General features: G+C 49.0%; 1 protein-coding gene and 1 pseudogene across 3 annotated transcripts in view; one reads left to right on the plus strand and one right to left on the minus strand.

Moving 5' to 3' along the window:
* Nucleotides 1–25,833, minus strand: part of LOC144612479 (flavin-containing monooxygenase 5-like) — a 109,125-nt pseudogene that overhangs the window by 20,601 nt on the left and 62,691 nt on the right. The window lies entirely within an intron of this gene.
* Nucleotides 944–22,301, plus strand: LOC144612490 (flavin-containing monooxygenase 5-like). 2 transcript variants are annotated; one of them, XM_078432070.1, is made up of 8 exons: nt 944–1,154; nt 5,820–6,008; nt 8,815–8,980; nt 10,299–10,441; nt 13,504–13,703; nt 16,551–16,903; nt 20,940–21,012; nt 21,300–22,301. In XM_078432070.1, exons 1-8 carry the CDS (start codon nt 990–992, stop codon nt 21,643–21,645), a joined length of 1,635 nt encoding a protein of 544 aa, XP_078288196.1. In that variant the 5' UTR covers nt 944–989; the 3' UTR covers nt 21,646–22,301. The 2 variants fall into 2 exon arrangements, with proteins under 2 accessions (XP_078288196.1, XP_078288197.1); XM_078432071.1 differs by having other exon boundaries at nt 982–1,154; nt 5,963–6,008.

Genomic DNA, 25,833 nt, shown 5'->3' on the forward strand with positions numbered 1-25,833 from the left:
CATTTTGGTTGGTGTGGGAAGGCGGGACTCGTGTAGCTGGGGCATGCTGGTCAGTGTTGGCAGGTGGAACTAGTGTAGATGGGACATGTTGGTCGGTGTGGGCAGTTGGGACTAGCGTAGAAGGGGCATGTTGGTCGGTGTGGGACTAGTGTAGATGGGCATGTTGGTCAATAGACAATAGGTACAGGAGGAGGCCATTCGGCCCCTCGAGCCAGCACCGCCATTCAATGTGATAATGGCTGATCATTCTCAATCAGTACCCCGTTCCTGCCAGCTCCCCATACCCCCTGACTCCGCTATCCTTAAGATCTCTATCTAGCTATCCCTTGAATGCATTCAGAGAATTGGCCTCCACTGCCTTCTGAGGCAGAGAATTCCACAGATTCACAACTCTCTAACTGAAAATGTTTTTCCTCATCTCAGTTCTAAATGGCCTACCCCTTATTCTTAAACTGTCGCCCCTTGTTCTGGACTCCGCCAACAGTGGGAACATGTTTCCTGCCTCTAACGTGTCCAACCACTTAATAATCATATACATTTCGATAAGATCTCCTCTCATCTTTCTAAATTCCAGTGTATACAAGCCAAGTCGCTCCAGTCTTTCAACATATGACAGTCAGTATGGTCGGTATGGTTAGGTGGGACGAGTGTAGATGGGGCATGTCGGTCGGTGTGGGCGGATGGGACTAGTGTAGATGGGGCATGTTGGCCAGTGTGGGCAGGTGGGACTAGTGTAGATGGGGCATGTTGGCCAGTGTGGGCAGGTGGGACTAGTGTAGATGGGGCATGTTGGTCGGTGTGGGCAGGTGGGACTAGTGTAGATGGGGCATGTTGGTCGGTGTGGGCAGGTGGGACTAGTGTAGATGGGGCATGTTGGTCGGTGTGTGCGGGTGGGACTAGTGTAGATGGGGCATGTTGGCCAGTGTGGGAAAGTTGGGCTGAGGGGTCTGTTTCCGTGCTATATCACTCTATGACTCCGAGCTCGTGCGATGATATTCAACGTTTGGTTTTCTCAGATGAAGACAGCAAAGAGCGTTGCAATTATTGGCGCTGGAGCCAGTGGTTTAACATCTATAAAATGCTGTCTCGATGAAGGTTTGCAGCCGACCTGCTTTGATAGAAGTGATGATATTGGTGGACTGTGGAACTACCAGGTTTGTGAGCCTGCCTGGGCAAGACCGGCTGCTAAACCAAGGAGCAGTCTCACCCTGCTCACTCCCTCCCATCTCCCCGCTCATTCCCACTCCTCCCTCGCTTACTCCCTCCCCTCCCCTCTCCCCGCTCACCCCCTCTCCTGCCCTCTCCCCACTCCTCCCCGCTCCTCCCATCTCCTCCCCTCTCCTTCCCTCTCCTCCCCTCTCCCCCGCTCACTCCCTCCCCTCCCCTCTCCCTCGCTCCTCCCCTGTCCCCCACTAACTGCCTCTCCTCCACTCTCTCCCGCTCGGTCCCTCCCCTCCTCTCTCCCGCTCACCCCTCCCCTCCCCTCTCCTCCGCTCACTCCCTCCCCTCCCCTATCCCCCGCTCACTCCTCCCCTATCCTCCCCTCTCCCCCGCACGCTCCATCCCCTCCCCTTTCCCCCGCTCGCTCCCTCCCCTCCCCTCTCCCCGCAAATTCCCTCCCCTCCCCTCTCCCCTGCTCACTCCCTCTCCTCCCCTCTCCTCCCCTATCCTCCACTCTCCCCCGCACGCTCCATCCCCTCCCCTCTCCCCCGCTCGCTCCCTCCCCTCCCCTCTCCCCGCACATCCCCTCCCCTCCCCTCTCTCCTGCTCACTCCCTCTCCTCCCCTCTCCTCCCCTCTCCCAAGCTCACTCCCTATCATCCCCTCTCCTCCCCTCTCCCCCACTCACTCCCTCTCCTCTCCTCTCCTCTCCTCCTCTTTACTCCCCTCTCCCACGCTCACTCCCTCTCATCCCCTCTCCTCCCCTTTTCCCCGCGCACTCCCTCCCCTCACCCACGCTCCTCCCGCTCACTCCCCTCTCCCCGCTCACTCCCTCTCCCCATCTCTCCGCTCACTCCCTCTCCCCCTCTCAATCCCTCCCCTCCCACTCCACCCCTCTCCTGCGCACTCACTCTCCCCTGCTCACCTCCCATCCTCCCCTCTCCTCCACTCACTCACTATCTCCGCTCACTTCCTCTCCTCCCCTTTCCCCCTCTCACTCTCTCTCCCCGCTCATTCCCTCTCCAACGCTCCTCCCCTCTCCTCCCCTCTCCCCCACTCACTCCCTCTCCACCCCTCCCCACCAGCCAAGGCTACTCCGACACTCAATTATGGCTGATCTATCTTCAAAGCTTTTATTCACTGGAGGTTAGAAGGATGAGAGGGGATCTTATAGAAACATATAACATTATAAAAGGACTGGACAAGCTAGATGCAGGAACAATTGTCCCAATGTTGGGCGAGTCCAGACCCAAGGGACACAGTCTTAGAATAAAGGGGAGGCCATTTAATACTGAGGTGAGAAATACATTTTCACCCAGAGTGTTGTGAATTTGTGGGATTCTCTGCCACAGAGGGCAGTGGAAGCGAAATCACTGGATGGATTTAAGAGAGAGTTAGATAGAGCTCTAGGGGCTAGTGGAATCGAGGGATATTTGGAGAAGGCAGGCACGGGTTATTTATTGATTGTGGACGATCAGCCATGATCACAATGAATGGCGCTGTTGGCTCGAAGGGCAGAATATCCTCCTCCTGTACCTATTTTCTCTCTTTCTATGTTTCTAAAGTTCTAGGAGCAGAATTAGACCATTTGGCCCATCGAGTCCACTCTGCCATTCAATAAAGCTGATTTATCTCTCCCTCCTAACCCCATTTTCCTGTTTTCTCCCCATAATCTATAACGCCCGAACTGATCAACAATCTATCTATCTCTGCCTTAAATATATCCGCTGACCTGGCCTCCACCGCCGTCTGTGGCAATGAATTCCACAGATTCACCACCCTCTGGCTCAAGAAACTCCTCATCTCATTCCTAAAGGAAAGCCCTTTAATTCTGAGGCTGTGGCCTCTGGTCCTAGATTCTCCCTGCAGTTGAACCAGATTGATTCCTGGATGACAGGACTTTCATACGAAGAAAGACTGGATAGACTCGGGCTTGTACTCGCTGGAATTTAGAAGATTGAGGGGGATCTTATAGAAACTTACAAAATTCTTAAGGGGTTGAACAGGCTAGATGCAGGAAGATTGTTCCCGATGTTGGGGAAGTCCAGAACAAGGGGGCATAGTTTAAGGATAAGGGGGGAAGTCTTTTAGGAACGAGATGAGAACGTTTTTTTTCACACAGAGAGTGGTGAATCTGTGGAATTCTCTGCCACAGAAGGTAGTTGAGGCCAGTTCATTGGCTATATTTAAGAGGGAGTTAGATGTGGCTCTTGTGGCTAAAGGGATCAGGGGGTGTGGAGAGAAGGCAGGTACGGGATACTGAGTTGGATGATCAGCGATGATCATATTGAATGGCGGTGCAGGCTCGAAGGGCCGAATGGCCTACTCGTGCACCTATTTTCTATGTTTCTATGTTTCTATGTTTCTATGTTTCTATGAAACATCCTCTCCACATCCACTCTATCCAGACCTTTCACTATTCGGTGAAGTTTCAATGAGGTCCCCCCCTCGTTCTTCTAAACTCTAGCGAGTACAGGCCCAGTGCCGCCAAACACGCATCGTACATTAATCCACTCATTCCTGGGATCGTTCTTGTGAACCTCCTCTAGACCCTCTCCAGAGCCAGCACATCCTTCCACAAGTATGGGGCCCGAAACTGCTCACAATACTCCAAATGCGGCCTGACCAGCGCTTTATAGAGCCTCAGCATTACATCCCCTCCCACCCCCCGCCCACCCATCCCTTCACAACCCCATTCTCCTGCCTTCTCCCCATATTTCCTGACACCCGTACTAATGAAGATCATAAGGTCACAAGTGACAGGGGCAGAATTATGCCATTTGACCCAATAAGTCCCTCCTAGCCCCACGTTTAAGTAATTGGCAGCAGCCAACACGTCACGCTCACAAACCAACCGCCCTTCCATCGCCTCCATCAACACCCACGCTGCCTCGGCAAGGCCAGCAGCATAATCAAGGACCAGTCTCACCCCGATCACTCCCTCTTCTCTCCTCTCCCATCGGACAAAAAGTGTGAAAACGCACACCTCCAGATTCAGGGACAGTTTCATCCCGTCTGTTATCAGGCAACTGAACCGCCTCTCACCGACTAGAGAGCGGCCCTGGCCTCCCATTAACCTCATTGGAGCCCCTCAGACTATCTTTAATCGGACTTTAACTTGAACTAAACGTTATTCCCTATATCCTGTATCTGTAAACTGTGGACGGCTCGGTTGTAATCATATATGGTCTTTCAATTGAAAAGAGCGTTTGTCGGCACTGGTCCTGTATTCGCTGGAGTTTAGAAGGATGAGGAGGGACCTCATTGAAATTTCACAGAATAGTGAAAGGCCTGGATAGAGTGGATGTGGAGAGGATGTTTCCACTAGTGTGAGAGTCTAGGACCAGATTCCAAGTCTACTCCGCCATTCAATCATGGCTGACCTATCTCTCCCTCCTAACCTCAATCTACTGCCTTCTCCCCGTAACCCCTGACACCTGTACTTAACTAGAATTGATCTATCTCTGCCTTAAAAATATCCACTGACTTGGCCTTCGCCACTGTCTGTGGCATTGAATCCCACGGATTCACCACCCTCTGGCTAAAGACATTCCTCCTCATCTCATTCCTGAAGGAACGTTCTTTAATTCTGAGGTTGTGCCATGTGGTCCGAGACTCTCCCGCAAGTGGAAACATCCTCCCCGCATCCACTCTATCCAAGCCTTTCACTATTCTGTACGTTTCAATTACGAAGTTCTTCCTCTCATTTCTTTCCAAGTTTGAAGTTTTGGACAACATTTCATTTTGGGACACCGAACAAGGGGAGGACCTACACAGTGAATGGTAGACATCTGGAGAGTGTTGTGGAGCAGAGGGGTCTAGGAGCGCAGGTACACAGCTCCTTGAAAGTGGCGTCACAGATAGACAGGGAGTGTTCTATAGCAGAGGGATCGAGGATCGCAGGTATACAGTTCCCTGAAAGTGGCGTCACAGGTAGACAGGGAATGTTGTTGAGCAGAGGGATTTAGTAGTACAGGTGCATGGTTCCTTGAAGGTCGAATCGTAGGTAGATAAGATGGTCAACATGGCTTTTGGTACATTGGCCTTCATCAGTCAGAGTATTGAGTATAGACGTCAGGTTGCAGTTGTACAAGGCATTTGGAGTAATGTGTTCAGTTCTGGGCACCGTGTTATAGGAAAGATGTCGTCAACCTAGAAAGGGCGAGGAGGACATGTACGAGGATGTTGCCAGGACTCGAGGGGCCTGAGCTACAGGGGAGGTTTGGGCAGGCTGGGACTTTATTCCTTGGAGTGCAGGAGGATGAGGGGTGATCTTATAGAGGTGTACAAAATCACGAGAGGTATAGATCGGGCACAGACTCTTGCCCAAAGTAGTATAATCGAGGACCGTAGGGCATAGGTTTAATGTGAGAGAGGGGGGGAAAGATTTATTAGGAACATGAGGGGCAACTTTTCCACACAGATAGTGGTAGGTGTAAGGAACGAGCTACCGGAGGAGGTAGTTGAGGCTGGGACTATCCAAATACTTGGACAGGTACATGGATAGGACAGGTTTGGAGTGATACGGGCCAAACGAACGCAGGATGGAACTAGTGTAGCTGGGACAATGTTGGGCAATGTGTGGGCAAGTTGGGCCTGTTTCCACACTGTATCGCTTTATGACTCTATAACTATGAATCTCACTATTCCTTTGATCAGGAGAACTCCTCAATCGAGCACCCTGGCATTTATAAGACATTGATCATAAATACTTCTAAAGAGATGATGTGTTTTAGCGATTTCCCGATTCCTGGTGACTATCCCAATTACATGCACAACTCAAAAATCCTTCGTTACTTCAGGGCCTACGCCGAAAACTTCAATCTACAGAAATATATTCGACTGAAGGTAAGCAATACATAGAAAAAATGGGGAGGCCATTTGGCCCTTCGAGCCAGCACCGCCATTCATTGTGATCATGGCTGATCATCCACAATCAGTAATCTGTACCCAACTTGTCCCCATATCCCTTGATTCCACTGTGCCCTCTACCTCCGTCTAACTCTCTCTTAGGTTCATTCAGTGAATTGGCCTCCACTGCCTTCTGTGGCAGAGATTTCCACAAATTCACAATTCTCTGGGTAAAAAAGTATTTTCTCAGCTCAGTTTAAAATGGCCTCCCCTGTATTCTTAGACTGGTTCTGGACTCCCTCAACATTGGGAAAAAATTTCCTGCATCTATCTTGTCCAGTCCTTTTATAATTGACAGACAGACAGACAGACAGACAGACAGACAGACAGACAGACAGACAGACAGACAGACAGACAGACAGACAGACAGACAGACAGACAGACAGACAGACAGACAGACAGACAGACAGACAGACAGACAGACAGACAGACAGACAGACAGACAGACAGACAGACAGACAGACAGACAGACAGACAGACAGACAGACAGACAGACAGACAGACAGACAGACAGACAGACAGACAGACAGACAGACAGACAGACAGACAGACAGACAGACAGACAGACAGACAGACAGACAGACAGACAGACAGACAGACAGACAGACAGACAGACAGACAGACAGACAGACAGACAGACAGACAGACAGACAGACAGACAGACAGACAGACAGACAGACAGACAGACAGACAGACAGACAGACAGACAGACAGACAGACAGACAGACAGACAGACAGACAGACAGACAGACAGACAGACAGACAGACAGACAGACAGACAGACAGACAGACAGACAGACAGACAGACAGACAGACAGACAGACAGACAGACAGACAGACAGACAGACAGACAGACAGACAGACAGACAGACAGACAGACAGACAGACAGACAGACAGACAGACAGACAGACAGACAGACAGACAGACAGACAGACAGACAGACAGACAGACAGACAGACAGACAGACAGACAGACAGACAGACAGACAGACAGACAGACAGACAGACAGACAGACAGACAGACAGACAGACAGACAGACAGACAGACAGACAGACAGACAGACAGACAGACAGACAGACAGACAGACAGACAGACAGACAGACAGACAGACAGACAGACAGACAGACAGACAGACAGACAGACAGACAGACAGACAGACAGACAGACAGACAGACAGACAGACAGACAGACAGACAGACAGACAGACAGACAGACAGACAGACAGACAGACAGACAGACAGACAGACAGACAGACAGACAGACAGACAGACAGACAGACAGACAGACAGACAGACAGACAGACAGACAGACAGACAGACAGACAGACAGACAGACAGACAGACAGACAGACAGACAGACAGACAGACAGACAGACAGACAGACAGACAGACAGACAGACAGACAGACAGACAGACAGACAGACAGACAGACAGACAGACAGACAGACAGACAGACAGACAGACAGACAGACAGACAGACAGACAGACAGACAGACAGACAGACAGACAGACAGACAGACAGACAGACAGACAGACAGACAGACAGACAGACAGACAGACAGACAGACAGACAGACAGACAGACAGACAGACAGACAGACAGACAGACAGACAGACAGACAGACAGACAGACAGACAGACAGACAGACAGACAGACAGACAGACAGACAGACAGACAGACAGACAGACAGACAGACAGACAGACAGACAGACAGACAGACAGACAGACAGACAGACAGACAGACAGACAGACAGACAGACAGACAGACAGACAGACAGACAGACAGACAGACAGACAGACAGACAGACAGACAGACAGACAGACAGACAGACAGACAGACAGACAGACAGACAGACAGACAGACAGACAGACAGACAGACAGACAGACAGACAGACAGACAGACAGACAGACAGACAGACAGACAGACAGACAGACAGACAGACAGACAGACAGACAGACAGACAGACAGACAGACAGACAGACAGACAGACAGACAGACAGACAGACAGACAGACAGACAGACAGACAGACAGACAGACAGACAGACAGACAGACAGACAGACAGACAGACAGACAGACAGACAGACAGACAGACAGACAGACAGACAGACAGACAGACAGACAGACAGACAGACAGACAGACAGACAGACAGACAGACAGACAGACAGACAGACAGACAGACAGACAGACAGACAGACAGACAGACAGACAGACAGACAGACAGACAGACAGACAGACAGACAGACAGACAGACAGACAGACAGACAGACAGACAGACAGACAGACAGACAGACAGACAGACAGACAGACAGACAGACAGACAGACAGACAGACAGACAGACAGACAGACAGACAGACAGACAGACAGACAGACAGACAGACAGACAGACAGACAGACAGACAGACAGACAGACAGACAGACAGACAGACAGACAGACAGACAGACAGACAGACAGACAGACAGACAGACAGACAAAATGCCTGAGTATGTCAGCGGGACAGGCAGCATCTCTGGAAAGAAAGAATGGGTGACGTTTCAGGTCTCGACACTTCTTCACACTTCAGACTCTGAAGACAGGTCTCGACCCGAAACATCGTCCATTCCTTCTCTCCAGTGGTGCTGCCTGTGATGCTGAGTTACTCCAGCACTTTGGTGCTATCATCTACAGGTACGTGTGTGTGTGCGCGCGCGTGTGTGTGTGTACATTTAAATGTAAAATACACTATTTGCAATCCCGTAGACCAATGTTTGCAGTATAACAAAGGAACAAGATTTCGCTTCTAATGGACAATGGAGCGTCACAACTAAAGATCGAGACGGCAATATTGAAAAATCTGTTCATGACGCAGTTATGATTTGTACGGGACATCATTGTAACCCACATCTCCCTTTGGACTCCTTCCCTGGTAAGATGATGTAGAGCAGAGGAATCTAGCAGCGCGGGTACACCATCCCGAGAAAGTGGCGTCACAGGTAGACAGGGATTGTTGTAGAGAAGAGGGATCTAGGAGCGCATGTACACAGTTCCCTGAAAGTGGCATCACAGGTAGACAGGGAATGTTGTAGGACAGAGGGATCTAGGAGCGCAGGTACACAGTTCCCTGAAAGTTGCGTTACAGGTGGACAGGGAGTGTTGTAGAGCAGAGAGATCTAAGAGCGCAGGTATATAGTTCTCATCAAGACCTGTGCCTTTGAAAGAGTAGGGAATTGTCAGAATTAGTCTTAAGAAGGGTGTACAAAATCATGAGAGGAATAGATCGGGTAGACGCACAGAATCTCTTGCCCAGATTAGGGTAATCGAGGATCAGAGGACATAGGTCTAAGGGAGAATGAAGGGGAAAGATTTAATAGGGGCGACGTTTCCACACAGACGGTGGTGGGTGTATGGAACGAGCTGCCGGTGGAGGTAGTTGAGGCAGGGACATTCACAACATTTGGACAGATACATGGATAGGAAAGGTTTGGAGGGATAAGGGCCAAACGCGTCTCGGTGGGATTAGTGTAGATGGGAGATGTTGGTCGGTGTGGGAAGGTGGGACCAGTGTAGATGGGGCATGTTGGTCGGTCTGAGAAGGTTGAACTAGTGTAGATGGGGCATGTTGGTCGGTGTGGGAAGGTGGGACTAGTGTAGATGGGGCATGTTGGTCGGTGTCGGAAGGTGGGACTAATGTAGATGGGGCATGTTGGTCGGTGTGGGCAGGTGGGACTGGTGTAGATGGGGCATGTTGGCCGGTATGAGCAGGTGGGACTAGTGTAGATGGAGCATGTTGGTCGGTGTGGGAAGGTGGGACTAGTGTAGATGGGGCATGTTGGTCGGTGTGGGAAGGTGGACTAGTGTAGATGCGGCATGTTGGTCGGTGTGGGCAGATGGGACTAGTGTAGTTGGGGAATGTTGGTCGGTGTGGGCAGGTGGGACTGGTGTAGATGGGGCATGTTGGCCGGTATGAGCAGGTGGGACTAGTGTAGATGGAGCATGTTGGTCGGTGTGGGCAGGTGGGACTAGTGTAGGTGGGGCATGTTGGTCGGTGTGGGCAAGTGGGACTAGTGTAGATGGGGCATGATCATCGGTGTGGGCAGGTGGGACTAGTGTAGACGGGGCCTGTTGGTCGGTGTGGGCAGGTGGGACTAGTGTGGATGGGGCATTGTTGGCCGGTGTGAACAAGTTGGGCTGTGTCACTCTATGGGTCGCTGACCGATGTTCCTAATCTTCTCGGATGTTTTCAGGCATAACATCTTTCAAAGGGCAATACATTCACAGCAAGGAGTACAAGGACGCTCGTTTATTTGAAGGAAAGAAAGTTGTTGTGATCGGGATTGGAAATTCTGGAGGGGATCTCGCTGTTGAGATCAGCCGATCTGCTAAACAGGTATGTAACAAAATGCAAGATACTGCCAGTTTATACCAAAGGTAGGTATCCATTGAAATATATAAACATAGAAAACGGGTGCAGGAGTAGGCCATTTGCCCCTTCTAGCCAGCACTGCCATTCAATACGAACATGGCTGATCATCCACAATCAGTACCCCGTTCCTGCTTCCCCCCCACATCCCTTGATTCTGTTAGCACTAACAGCTAAATCTAATTCTGTCTCGTGAAACCATCCAGTGAATTGACCTACACTGCCTTTTGTGGCAGAGAATCCCACAGATTCACAACTCTCTGGATGGAAACGTTTCTCCTCGACTCAGTCTTAAATGGCCGACTCCTTATTCTTAATCTGTGTGTGGCCCCTGGTTCAGGACTACATACAGTGCTGGAGTAACTCAGCGGGTCAAAAGGTCACGTGATATGAGCAGAATTAGTCCATTTAGCCCATCGAGTCTACTGGGCTATTCAATCATGGCTGATCTATCTCTCCTTCCTAACCCCGTTCTGCCCAGAACCCCTGACACCCGTACTAATCAAGAATCTATCCATCTGTACCTTAAATATATCTACTGACTTGGCCACCACCGCCATTTGTGGCAATGAATCTCACCCTCTGGCTCAAGAAATTCCTCCTAAAAGAACGTCCTTTAATTCTGAGGCTGTGCCCTCTGGTCCTAGACTCCACTAGTGGAAACATCCTCTCCATATCCACTCTATCCAAGCCTCTCACCAGTCGGTGAAATTTCAATGAGGTTCCCTCTCATTCTTCTAAAGTCCAGCGAGTACAGGCCCAGTGCTCACGGTAGGTGAACCCACGCATTCCTGGTATCAGTTTGTTCATGGTCTTTGTTGGGGTCAGTCCGCAGCTCTGGAGAACATGGACAGGCAACATTTCAGGTCGGGACTCTTCTTCAGAACAAGAAAAGACACAACGTGCTGGAGTAACTCAGTGGGTCGGGCAGCATTTCCTATCTATGTTCTCCAGAGATGCTGCCTGGCCTCGATCATTTGTACACTAGCTTAGTTTAGTTTAGTTCAGATCCTGACCTCATGTGCTGTCTGTGTGGAGATTCCACATTCTCCCAGTGACTGCGTGGTGCTCCTGTTTCTGCGCTGTATCTCTAAACTAAACTACTGTGTGAACGGGCGATGGCTGGTCGGCGCGGACTCGGTGGGCCGAAGGGCCTGTTTCCATGCTGTATCTCCAAACTAAACTAGTGTTTGAACGGGCGATCGCTGGTTGGCGCGGACCCAGTGGGCCGAGGGGCCTGCTTCCGCGCTGTATCTCCAAACTAAACTAACTGTAAAATTTCACAAGAGTTTGGTTTACATGTCCATGCCCCCAATTCTGCTTGTAATCAGGCAAATATTTATTCAGGTAAACACTGACCGCTAACTTGCAAAAGAGAACATTATCTCAAACATTGACTCTTGTATGAATGTATGACTCTTTGAAATCTCGGATGGAAAGGCAGCCATTGAGCCAAAGTCACACAGCATGTAAACAGGCTCTTCGGCCCAACTTGCTCACACCGGCCAACATGCCCCATCTGCACTAGCCCCACCTGCCCGCGTTTGATCCATATCCCTCCAAACCTGTCCTATCTATGTACCTGTCCAAGTGTTAAACATTGTGACAGTCCCTGCCTCAATTACCTCCTCCAGCAGCTCGTTCCACACACCGACAACCCTCAACCAAATTTCGACTGTTCAATATTTCTGTTAAATCCTTAAATCACTTTGGTATGTCCATAAATCCGGTTTCCTTGCATACTTCAAGCATCTGCAGGTTTGTAGGTTTGTAAAGTGCAATAAGACCTGGGTGCTCTTGAGTGGGCAGATGCATGGCAAATGCAGTATAATGTGGATAAATGTGAGGTGATCCACTTTGGGTGGCAAGAACAAGAAGGCAGATTATTATCTCAATGGTGTCAGACTAGGTAAAAGGGAAGTAGAACGAGACCTGGGTGTGCTTGTACGCCAGTCACTCAAAGTAAGCGTGCAGGCACAGCTGACGGTGAAGAAAGCTAACGGCATGTTGTCCACCATAACGAGAGGATTTGAGTATAGGAGCAAAGAGGTCCTAGTACAGTTGAACAGGGGCCTGGTGAGACCACATCTGGGGTATTGTGTGGAGTATTGGTCTCCGAAATTGGGGATTTCCATTGAGGCAGTGCGGTGTAGATTCACCAGGTTAATCCCCTGGATGGCGGGACTGTCATATTAGGAAGGATTGGAAAGACTAGGCTTGTATTCACTGGAATTTAGAAGGATGACAGGGGGATCTTCTAGAACCATATATAATTATTCGGGGACTGGACACGCTAGATGATGGAAACATGTTCCCGATGTTGGGGGAGTCAAGAACCAGGGTTCCACACAGTCTAAGAATAAAGGGGAGGCCATTTAAAAATGAGATGAGAAAAAACTTTTTCACCCAGAGAGTTGTGAATTTGTAGAATTCTCTAGCACACAAGGCACTGGAGGCCAATTCACTGGATGAATTTAAAAGAGAGTTAGATAGAGGTCTCGAGGCTAGCAGAATCAAGGAATATGGGGGAAAGGCAGGCACAGGTTACTGATTGTGGATGATCAGCCATGATCACAATGAATGATGGTGCTGGCTCGAAAGGCCGAATGGCCTCCTCCTGCACCAATCTCGCTGTAGGTCTTGTCCCGAAACGTCTCGTTTTCTCGGATGATCCTGGGGTCATCCAGCTGCCTCTCCAGTTCCTCAACACACTCCTTCAGGAGCTGAACCTGGACACACTTTCCACAGTTGTGGCAGCCAAAGGCACCAGTCTGACCACCTGACCTCACACATCCTGCAAACATCACACTAACTCAGCATTCCTGTCATTTCCTTACAGCGTCTCACCCACTCCAACTGTTGTCTTAGTCTCCTCCCTCAGCCTCCTCGCCGAAGACTCTCGAGCCAAAGACTTGCACTTTTCTCACAATGGACTTCCCTCAATAAGGCCGCTCCTCGACAAGCCGCTCCCCTCGGGCAAGCCTTGCTTATATTAGCTGATAACTTGACATTCACTAATTAACCTCCAGGTTTTTCTGAGCACGAGGAGGGGGTCTTGGGTGTTGAACCGTGTTGGAAGTCAAGGATACCCTAGTGATATGCATTTCAATTGCCGCTCGGTAGAACTGCTGAAGGATCTCATACCTCAGTCCATTTTGAAATGGGTTTTGCACAGATCACTGAACAACAGATTTAACCATGCCAACTATGGACTTCAACCAGAGCACAGGTGAGATCATTGGGAAAGGGATATGCACTCATTGAGCCATTGAGCGTTTAAATCATCGAGTATTCGAGAAAACGAAGGAAGACACAAACAATCTTCCAGATGTATTGGAGGATAGAGGATATAGGGGGGTAGAGGTAATGAAAGAAATTTTCATTAGGCGAGAAATAATATTTGGTAGATTAATGGGACTGAACGATGATAAATCCCCTGGGCCTGGTGGTCTGCATCCCAGAGTCGTCAGGGATGTGGCTCTAGAAATAGTGGACGCATTGGTGATCATTTTCCAATGTTCAATAGATTCAGGATCTGTTCCTGTGGATTGGAGGATAGATAATGTTATCCCACTTTTCAAGAAAGGAGTGAGAGAGAAAACGGTGAATTACAGATCAGTGTGCATTACTTCGGTGGTGGGAAAGATGCTGGAGTCAATTATTAAAGAGGTTACTAACGGTGCATTTGGATAGCAGTAAAAGGATAAGTCCAAGTCAGCATGGATTTATGAAAGGGAATTCATGTTTGACTAATCTTCTGGAATTTTTTGAGGATGTGACAATTAAAGTGGATGAAAGAGAGCCAGTGGATATAGTGTATCTATACTTTCAAGAACCCTTTGATAAGGTCCCGTACGGGAGATTGGTGACTAAAATTAGAGCACATGGTATTGGGGGTAGGGTGTTGACATGGATAGAAAATTGGTTGGCAGACAGGAAGCAAAGAGTAGGAGTAAACGGGTCCTTTTCAGAATGGCAGGCAGTGGCGAGTGGAGTGCCGCAAGGATCGGTGTTGGGCCGCAACTGTTTACCATATATATTAATGATTTGGAAAAGGGAATTAGAAGCAATACCAGCAAGTGTGTGGATGACACAAAGCTGGGTGGCAGTGTAAACTGTGAAAAGGATGTTAGGAGGTTGCAGGGTGACCTGGACAGGTTGAGTGAGTGAGTGAGCAGATGCGTGGCAGATGCAGTATAATGTAGATAAATGTGAGGTTATCCACTTTGGCGGCAGAAACAAGGAGGCAGATTATTATCTCAATGGAGTTAGGTTAGGTAAGGGGGAGGTGCAGCGAGACCTGGGTGTCCTTGTACACCAGTCACTGAAAGTTGACGTGCGGGTACAGCAGGCAGTGAAGAAAGCTTATGGAATGTTGGCCTTCATAACAAGAGGATTTCAGTATAGGAGTAAAGAGGTTCTTCTGCAGTTGTATGGGGCCCTGGTAAGACAACATCTGGAGTATTGTGTACAGTTTACGTCTCCTAATTTGAGGAAGGACATCCTTGTAAATGAGGCAGTGCAGCGTAGGTTCACAAGATTGATCCCTGGAATGGCGGGACTGTCATATGAGGAAAGATTGAAAAGACTAGACATGTATTCACCGGAGTTTATAAGGATGAGAGGGGATCTTATAGAAACATATAAAATTATAAAAGGACTGGACAAGCTAGATGCAGGAAAGATGTTCCCAATGTTGGGCGGGTCCAGAACCAGTCACAGTCTTAGAATAAAGGAGAGGCCATTTAAAACTGAGGTGAGCAAAACCTTTTTCTCCCAGTGAGTTGTGAATTTGTTGAATTCACTGCCACAGAGGGCAGTGGAAGCCAAATCACTGAATGGATTTAAGGGAGAGTTAGATAGAGCTCCAGGAGCTAGTGGAATCAAGGGATATGGGGAGAAGGCATGCACGGTTTATTGATTGGGGACGATCAGCCATGGGCGGCACGGTAGCGCAGCGGTAGAGTTGCTGCTTTACAGCGAATGCAGCGCCGGAGACTCAGGTTCGATCCTGACTACGGGTGCTGCACTGTAAGGAGTTTGTACGTTCTCCCCGTGACCTGCGTGGGTTTTCTCCGAGATCTTCGGTTTCCTCCCACACTCCAAAGACGTACAGGTATGTAGGTTGATTGGCTGGGTAAATGTAAAAATTGTCCCTAGTGGGTGTAGGATAGTGTTAATGTACGGGGATCACTGGGCGGCACGGACTTGGAGGGCCGAAAAGGCCTGTTTCCGGCTGTATATATATGATATGATCACAATGAATGGCAGTGCTGGCTCGAAGGGCTGCATGGCCTCCTCCTGCACCTATTTTCTATGTTTCCATGTTTCTATGAAACGACTCATTGTGTAACAGAATGCTAGATCCATGGAACGAGGTGCCGGAGGAGGTTGTTGAGGCAGGGACTATCCCAACGTTTAAGAAACTGTTAGACAGGAACATGGATAGGACAGGTTTAGATGGATAGAAACATAGAAACATAGCAAATGGTTGCAGGAGGAGTCTTTCCAATCTTTCCTCATATGACAGTCCTGCCATCCCGGGGATTAACCTGTCCAACCTACACTGCACTGCCTCAATGGCAAGGATGACCTTTCTCAAATTAGGAGAGCAAAACTGCATACAATATTTCAGGTCTCACCAAGGCCCTGTACAACTGCAGAAGGACCTCTTTACTCCTATACTCAAATCCTCAATTGCATATGGGCCAAACGCGGGCAGGTGGGACAAGTGTAGCTGGGACGTGTTGGCCGGTGTAGGCGAGTTGGGCTGAAGGGCCTGTATCTTCGCGCTGTATCTCCAAACTAAACTAGTGTGTGAACGGGCGATCGCTGGTCGGCGCGGATACGGTGGCGAAGTGTCTTTTTCCGCGCTGTATCTCCAAACTAAGCTAGCGTGTGAACGAGCGATCGCTGGTCGGCACGGACACGGTGGGGAATGGTCTGGTTCCGCGCAGTATCCCTAACCTATACTAGTGTGTGAATGGGTGATCACTGGTCGGCGCGGACTCAGTGGGCTGAACGGCCTGTTTCCACGCTGTATCTCTAAACTAAGCATTGTTCATCGTTGCTATAGCATTTTCAGCCAACATCCTACGGTGAATGATGATTTGCCAAACCGGATCATATCAGGGACGGTTCTGATGAAACCGAACGTGAAGAGGTTCACCGAGAAGGCGGCCATCTTTGAAGACGGCTCCGTTGAAGAGATTGACTTTGTGGTCTTTGCCACAGGATACACGTTTTCCTATCCATTCCTAGATGAGTCTGTGATCAAGGTGGAGAAGAACGAAGTTGAACTGTACAAGCTTGTGTTCCCCCCCAACATGGCCCATCCGACCCTTTGCATAATCGGTCTGATGCAACCTCTTGGCGCCATCATGCCCTTATCTGAACTACAAGCTCGCTGGGCCACCAGGGTCTTCAAAGGTAGGAGATCTTCTGCTGGAGCGACACATCTTTCCATCTCCTCCCCTTTCTGCTTTCCACAGAGACACTTCCCTCCCTATCTCCCTGGTCCACTCATCCCTTCCTACCCAAATCCACCCTCCCCAGGCATTTCCCCTACAACCGCAGGTGATACAACATCTGTCCCTTTACCACCCCCCTCGACTACATCCAAGGACTGAAGTCTTTGCAGGTGAGGCAGAGGTTCACCTGCACCTCTTCCAACCCCATCTATTATATCCGCTGTTTCAGACGTCAATTTCTCTACATCGCCGAGACCACAGTTTAAGAATAAGGGGGAGGCAATTTAGAATGGAGATGAGGAAATCTTTTTCAGTCAGAGAGTTGTAAATCTGTGGAATTCTCTGCCTCAGAAGGCAGTGGAGGCCAATTCTCTGAATGCTTTCTAGAGAGAGCTAGATAGAGCTCTTAAGGATAGCGGAGTCAGGGGGTATGGAGAGAAGGCAGGAACGGGGTACTGATTGAGAATGATCAGCCATGATCACATTGAATGGTGGTGCTGGTTTGAAGGGCCCAATGGCCAACACCTGCATCTATTGTCTATTGTCTATTGTCAAACGTAGGCTCGGCGATTGTTTCGCTTAACAGCTTCGCTCAGTCCGCCTTAACCAACCTGATCTCCCGGTGGCTGAGCCCTTCTACTCCCCCTCCCACTCCCAGTCTGACCTTTCTGTCTTGGGCCTCCTCCAGTGTCATAGCGAGGTCCACCGCAAATTGGAGGAAAAACACTCCATATTTCGCTTGGGCAGCTTAGAGGCACAACGGTAACAGTCAACAGTAACAGTAAATGAATACACAGTAAATGATAATTTATTCTTGTCTTTATTTTTATTTATAATGAATGTCTCTTGCTTTCCACTTTGCTTGCTGCTGTAACACTGCAAATTTCCCCGGTGTGGGACAAATAAATAAATATATTATATTATGAACATTGACCTCTCTAACTTTAGATATTTCCTCTGTCTATCTCTTCCCCTCCCCCTTCCCAGTTCTCCCTTTGTTTTTCTGTCTCAGCCTATCTCCTTTCTTTTTCCCGCCCCCCTTCCTGATATCAGCCTGAAGAAGGTTCTCAACCTGAAACGTCACCTATTCCTTCTCTCCAGAGATGCTGCCTGACCTGCTGAGTTACTCTAGCATTTTGTGGGATCTTCTCCTGGGGTGTGCTAGTGTGCGGGGATCGCTGATCTATCTATTCCCTCCTCACCCCTTTCTCCTACCTAGGTTACCATAAGTGACAGGAGCAGAATCAGCCCATCAAGTCTACTCCGCCATTCAATCATGGCTGATCTACCTCCCCCTCCCAACCCCATTCTCCTGCCTTCTCCCCATAACCCTGACACCCGTACCAATCAAGAATCTATCTATCTCTGCCTTAAAAATATCCACTGACTTGGCCTCCACCGCCATCTCTGTCAATGAATTCCACAGATTCACCACTCTCTGGCTAAAGAAATTGCTCCTCATCTCCTTCCTAAAAAAACGTCCTTTAATTCTGAGGCTGTGCCCTGTGGTCCTAGACTCTCCCATTAGTGGAAATATCCTCTCCACGTCCACTCTATCCAGGCCTTGCACTATTCTGTTCGTTGCAATGAGGTCCCCCCCTCGTTCTTTTAAACTTCAGCGTGTAAAGGCCCAGTGCCGACAAACGCTCATTGCAAGTTAGCCCACTCATTCCTGGGATCGTTCTTGTAAACCTCCTCTGGACCCTCTCCAGAGCCAGCACATCCTTCCTCAGATACAGGGCCCAAAACTGCTCACAATACTCCAAATGCGGACTGACCAGCGCCTTATAGACCCACACCATTATATCCCTGTGTTTGAATACAAGCCCTCTAGAAATAATTCATGATTTCAATTCATGGGGTTCCTCTGGAATTACTGAGACTCGGGTTCGATCCTGAGCACGGGTGCTGTCTGTATGGAGTTTGCACGTTCCCCCCGTGACCTGCGTGGTTTTTCTCCAGGTGCTCCGGCTTCCTTCAACACTCCAAAGGCGTGCGGATATGTAGGTTAATTGGCTTCAGTAAAAATTGTGAATTGTCCCCAGTGTGTGTCGGATGGTGTTAGTGAGCGGGGATGGCTGGCTGGCCGAAGGTCCCATTTAACGTCATAGAATAATACAGTGTGGAACTGGGCCCTTCAGCCCAGCTTGCCCACACCAGCTAACTTGCCCCATCAACACTAGTCTAGTCCCACCTGCCCACGTTTAGCCCATATATCCCTCCAACCGTGTCCTATCCATGCACCTGTCCAAGTGTTATGATAGTCCCTGCCTCAACTACCTCCTCCAGCAGCTAGTTCCATACAGCCACAACCCTCTGTGTGGAAAAGTTACCCCTCAGATTCCTATTAAATTGTTGCCTCCTCTCTCACCTTAAGCTTTTATCCTATTGTCCTCGATTCCCCAACTCAGGGCAAGAGACTCTGTGCGTCTACCCGATCTATTCCCCTCATGATTTTGTACACCTCTCTAAGATCACCCCTCATCCACCTGTGCTCCAAGGAATAGAGCCCCAGCCTGCCCCAACCTGTCCCTGTAGCTCAGCCCCCTTGTGTCCTGGCAACATCCTTGAAAATCTTTTCTGAACCCTTTCCAGCTTGATAAAATCTTTCCTGTAACACGGTGCCCAGAACTGAACACAATACTCCAAATACAGCCTCAGCAATATCTTGTGCAACTGCAACATAACCTCCCAACTTCTATATTGTTTCCGCACTGCATCTCTCAACCAAACAAGTGTGTAAACGGGCGATCGCTGGTCGTAGCGGACTCAGTTGGCCAAAGGATCTGTTTCCGCGCTGTATCTCTAAACTAAACTAGTGTGTGAATGAATGATACAGTGCGGAAACAGGCCCTTGGCCCACCGAGTCTGTGCCGACCAGCGATCGCCCGTTCACACACTAGTTTAGTTTAGAGACACAGCGCGGAAACAGCCCCTTCTCCACCGTGTCCGCGCCGACCATTGATCGCCCGTTCACACACTAATTTAGTTTAGAGATACAGCGTGGGAACAGGCCTTTCGGCCCAACGACTCCGCGCCGACCAGCGTTCCCCGCACACTAAAGCTATCCTACACACACTGGGGACAATTTACAATCTTTACTGAAGCCAAATAACCCATACGTCTTTGTAGTGTGGGAGGAAACCAGAGCACCCGGAGAAAACAAACGCAGGTAACGGGGAGAACATGCAAAATCCGTACAGACAGCACCCGTGATCGGGATCTAACCAGGATCTTTGGCGCTGTGAGGCAGCAACTCCACCGTCCTTTATCCCTAAATTCTTGTTCACCCTGTACACTGCGGACTTCAGAAACAGCTATGCAGACTCCTATCTACAGAAGTCCTCTGACGACTCTGCCATCGTCGGCCTCATCACGGGCGACGAGGACTGGGCGTACAGAGAACTGATCAAGGAGTTTGTGGATTGGTGCCAGCGGAACTGCCTCCGGATCAATGCGGGGAAAACCAGAGAGATGGTGGTAGATTTCCGCAGGCGCAGCCAGGCCCCCCCCCCCCCCCGACACCGGTGAGCATCCAGGGAATGGACATCGGGAGGGTGGATTGTTATAAGTACCCTCAACTCAGTGCAGGTGGAGGGAGAGAGGAGGATGATGGCAAAGCTAACATCGCTGCTGGACATCGAATCCCACCCCATGCAGGACACTGTCACTGTATTGAGTAGCTCCTTCAGTGACAGTCTCCTTCACCCCAAGTGCGTGAATGAGAGATATAGGGGGTGCTTCCCTCCCGCTGCTGTGAGACTGCACAACCAGCACTGCTCCCAGCAGTCCTGTCAACAATAACAGCTAAGAACACACAGAACACTGACGACAATTTATGTATCTTTAATTTATAATGAATGATCTCTTGCTCTCTTGATATCCACTTTGCTGCTGTAACTGTAAATTTCACCGGTGTGGGACAAATAAACAATATATTATTATTAAATTATTAATAGGCACTGATTATTTTAGATATTCTTCCAATTCCCTAGGAGATGTCCAACTACCAGCTACAGCCGAGATGATCTCGGACATAATGGCGAGGAAAAGAAAGTTGCAGAACAGGTACAGGAATTCTCAATTTATAGAAATATAATTTCATCCATTTGAGAGAGAGAGAGAGAGAGAGAGAGAGAGAGAGAGAGAGAGAGAGAGAGAGAGAGAGAGAGAGAGAGAGAGAGAGAGAGAGAGAGAGAGAGAGAGAGAGAGAGAGAGAGAGAGAGAGAGAGAATGTTGAGTTGTATGGTGATATGATCCCTTCTGCAAAGCATCTGTGGATATTAGTAAGTGGCTGATCTCAAATCTCCAAAGTTAGACCTGTGCGTCCAAACTAACCTTTAACTTTGTTCCAGGTACGTCAAATCTCAACGTCACACCGTCCAGGTGGACTACATCCCTTACGCTGATGAGTTGGCCGAGCTCATCGGTGCCAGACCTAACCTCGCGGCTCTGGCCCTGCGAGATCCAAGACTTGCCTACCACGTGTTCTTTGGACCTTGCACACCTTACCAATATCGCCTAGCAGGCCCAAGGTATTGGGAGAAGGCCAGGGAAGCCATATTAACCCAATGGGAACGTACAGTACAACCAACCAAGACACGCACATTGGTGAAAAGTCGCAACGATCTCTCAATCCCGCTGTTCTTCAAGCTCTTTGCATTCCTGTTCGCCATCTATGCTATTTGTTACTTATTCTAGATGATCGCCCTTTACAATAGACAATAGACAATAGGTGCAGGAGTAGGCCATTCAGCCCTTCGAGCCAGCACCGCCATTCAATGCGATCATGGCTGATCACTATCAATCAGTACCCCGTTCCTGCCTTCTCCCCATACCCCCTCACTCCGCTATCCTTAAGAGCTCTATCCAGCTCTCTCTTGAAAGCATCCAACGAATGATCGCCCTTTAGTTTAGTTTAGTTTCGTTTCGTTTAGAGATAGTTGGAGATACAGCGTGGAAACAGGTCCTTCGGCCCACCGTGTCTGTGTCGACCAGCAATCGGCCTTTCACACATTAGTTTAGTTTAGAGATACATCACGGAAGCAGGCCCTTCCCCACCGAGTCCGTGCCGACCAGCGATCGCCCGTTCACACTCATTTTTTCCAAATGCCTATTTGACACTTTCCCCAAACACTACCATCATATCTGCTTCTAAAACTACCCCAAGTGAAATTTTCTTGGTCTGAAGAAGGGCCTCATCTCCAGAGATGCTGCATGACCCGCTGAGTTACTCCAGCACTTTGTGTCTTTCTTTAATCATTTAATCCAAAATGTTTTGTTCCTTGTGTCTAAGACATAGCTGGTCTCAATGAAGATGTTTCTACATATATCCTAATAAAAATTAAAATCATAAAGCTATTTTTCTTATTATTCATTGATTATCAGTTCCATCGACAAGCAATAATACTTTCAATGCGTTTGTTCATCAGATGAATATTTTAGAGATGCAGCGTGGAAATGGGCCTTTCGGCCTACCGAGCTCGCGCCGACCATTAGATTAGTTTAGTTTAATTTAGTTTCGAGATACTGCATAAATCCTATTGCACTGCAACACTCCCTCTCCACCTGTGACACCACTTTCAGGGAACTGTGTACCTGCGCTCCTAGATCCTTCTGGTCTACAGCACTCCCTGTCTACCTGTGACGCCACTATGAGAGAACTGTGTATCTGTGCTCCCAGAACCCTCTGCTCAACAATACTCCCTGTCTCCATGTGACACCATTTTCAGGGAACTGTGTACCGGTGATCCGTGATCCCTCTGCTCCACAACACTCCCTGTCTACCTGTGACACCACTTTCAGGGGACTGTGTACCTGCGCTCCAAGATCTCTCCGTTTTGAAATCAAAAGAGTAGATGCAATTAGATTTATGCAGTTTATTGTTCAATAAGGAAAAAACAATGATTATTGATATTCCTACTATTATTGAATTATAGTAAGGAGCTATGTCAAACCATGTATTCATGATTGTCACATTTACAATATATTCAATTCCCTTAGATATTGAAACTAGAAAATTAAGATGCTATTAATGGTCTTTATATTAGGGCGGCACTGTGTCTCAGTGGTAAATTTGCTGCCACACAGCGCCAGAGACCCGAATTTGATCCTGAATACGGGTGCTGTCTACACAGAGTTTGCAAGTTCTCCCCGTGACCTGCGTGGGTTTTCTCCGAGCGTTCCAGTTTCATCCCACACTCCTCCGTAGGTTAATTGTACTTCTGTAAAACTTTGCCACTAGTTTGCCTGTAAACGGGACATTCGGCCCACCGAGTCTGTGCCTACCAGCGATCCTCCCACACACACACTAGGGGACAATTTACAATCTTTACTGAAGCCAATTAACCTGCAAATCCGCAAGTCTTTGGAGTGTGGGTGGAAACCGGACCACTGGAGATCCAGATGAACCCCGTGAATTGAAATCGTGAATTATTTCTAGAGGGCTTGTAATGCTCTATAAGGTGCTGGTCAGGCCGCATTTGGAGTATTGTGAGCAGTTGTGGGCCTCGCATCCGAGGAAGGATGTGCTGGCTCTGAAGAGAGTCCAGAGGAGGTTACAAGAATGATCCCCGGAATGAGTGGATTAATTTACGATGAATGTTTGTCAGCACTGGGCCTGTACTCGCTGGTGTTTAGAAGAATGAGGGGGGACCTCCTTGTAACGTACAGAAGAGTGAAAGGCCTGGATAGAGTGGCTGTGGAGAGGATGTTTCCACTATTGGGAGAGTCTAGGACCAGAGGGCAGAGCCTCAGCATTAAAAACTGTCCCTTTAGCCATGGGGGTGGTGAAAAGCAGTGGAATTCATTGCCACAGACGGCAGTGGAGGCCAACTCAGTGGATATATTTAAGGCAGAGAGAGATAGATTCTTGATTAGTACGGGTGTCAGGGGATATGGGGAGAAGGCAGAAGAATGGGGTTGGGAGGGAAAGATAGATCAGCCTTGATTGAATGGTGGAGTAGACTTGATGGGACGAATGGCCTATTTCTGCACCTATCACCTATGAACGCAAGAAAGCGCAATAAATCGCAGAGAGCTGTGGACGCATCCCAGACCCTCACACACACAAACCAACCTCTCTTCTATCACCTCCACCTACACCTCACGCTGGCTCGGCAAGGCCAGTAGCATAATAAAGAACAGTCTCAACCCCGGTCACTCCCGCTTCTCCGCTCTCCCATCTGGCAAGAGGTACAGAAGTGTGAAAACGTACACCTCCAGATTCAGGGACAGTTATCAGGCAACTGAACCTTCCTCTCACAACTAGACTGCAGTTCTGACCTCCCGTCTACATCATTGGAGACTCTCCGACTATCCTTGAGCGGACTTTGGTGGCTTTACCTTGCAATAAACGTTGTTTCCTTATTATGTTCAGCGTAGATTTACGAGGATGTTGCCAGGACTCGTGGGGCCTGAGCTACATGGAGTGGTTGGGGCAGGCTGGGAATCTATTCCTTGGAGCACAGGAGGATGAGGGGTGATCTCACAGAGGTGTTCAAAATGAAGAGAGGAATAGAACGGGTAGGACACACAGTCTCTTGCCCAGAGTAGGGGAACCGAGGATCAGAGGATATGGGTTCAAGGTGAGAGAGGGGGAAAAAGATTTAATAGGAACCTGAGGTGCAACTTTTCCACACAGTTGGTGGTGGTTGTATGGAACGAGCTGCCGCAGGAGGTAGTTGAGGCAGGGACTATCACAACACGTGGACAGGTACATGGATAGGACAGGTTTGGAGGGATATGGGCCAAACACGGGCAGGTGGGACGAGTGCAGATGGGGCATGTTGGTCTGTGTGGGCAAGTTGGGCCGAAGGGCCGGTTTCCACGCTGTGTGACTCTATGATTCAATAACTCGATTATCTGTACAGTGTGGACGGCTCGATTGTAATCATTTATAGTCCTTCCGTTGACTGGAGAGCACGCAACAAAAAGGCTTTCCACTCTACCTCAATTGTGACAATAAACAAAACTGAGACTTGTGAACACATAAAAGAGAATAACTGTCAACAAACAAAATAATAAGAATTATAATGAAGAGAATATCAGTTGATCAATCTGCTTGATCATCACCTATCGCCTCGATGTGTGTCATATCATCCAAGAGTCGTTCTCTGACGTAAATTCGGTATTCTATAAAATTTAAAAATAAACAATTAACAAGGATGCCGTTAAGTCATAGTGAAACAGTGTGGAAACAGGCCCTTCGGCCCAACTTGCCCAAACTGGCCAACATGCCCCATCTACACTAATCCCACCTGCCAACACCGACCAACACACCCCATCTACACTAGCCCCACCTGCCCACACCTGTCTACACTATCCTACCTGCCCACACCGACCAACTTGCCCCATCTACGCTAGTCCCACGTGCCCACACCGACCAACACACCCCATCCACGCGACTCCCACCTGCCCACACCGACCAACACACCCCATCTACGCTAGTCCCACCTGTCTACACCGACCAACATGCCCCATCTCCACTAGTCCCACCTGCCCACACCGACCAACATGCCCCATCTACACGAGTCACACCTGCCCACACCGACCAACATGCCCCATCTACGCTAGTCCCACCTGCCCACAACGACCAACATGCCCTATCTACGCTAGTCCCACCTGCCCACGCCGACCAACATGCACCATCTACACTAGTCCCACGTGCCCAAAACGACCAACATGCCCCATCTACACTGGTCCCACCTGCCCACACCGAGCAACGTGACCCATCTGTCATATCAGGAAAGATTGAAAAGATTAGGCTTGTATTCACTGGAGTTTAGAAGGATGAGAGGGGATCTTGTGGAAACATATAAAATTATAAAAGGTCTGAACAATAGACAATAGACAATAGACAATAGACAATAGGTGCAGGAGTAGGCCATT

This window comes from Rhinoraja longicauda, unplaced genomic scaffold (assembly GCF_053455715.1).
Source record: "Rhinoraja longicauda isolate Sanriku21f unplaced genomic scaffold, sRhiLon1.1 Scf000045, whole genome shotgun sequence".
Lineage (NCBI taxonomy): Eukaryota > Metazoa > Chordata > Chondrichthyes > Rajiformes > Arhynchobatidae > Rhinoraja > Rhinoraja longicauda.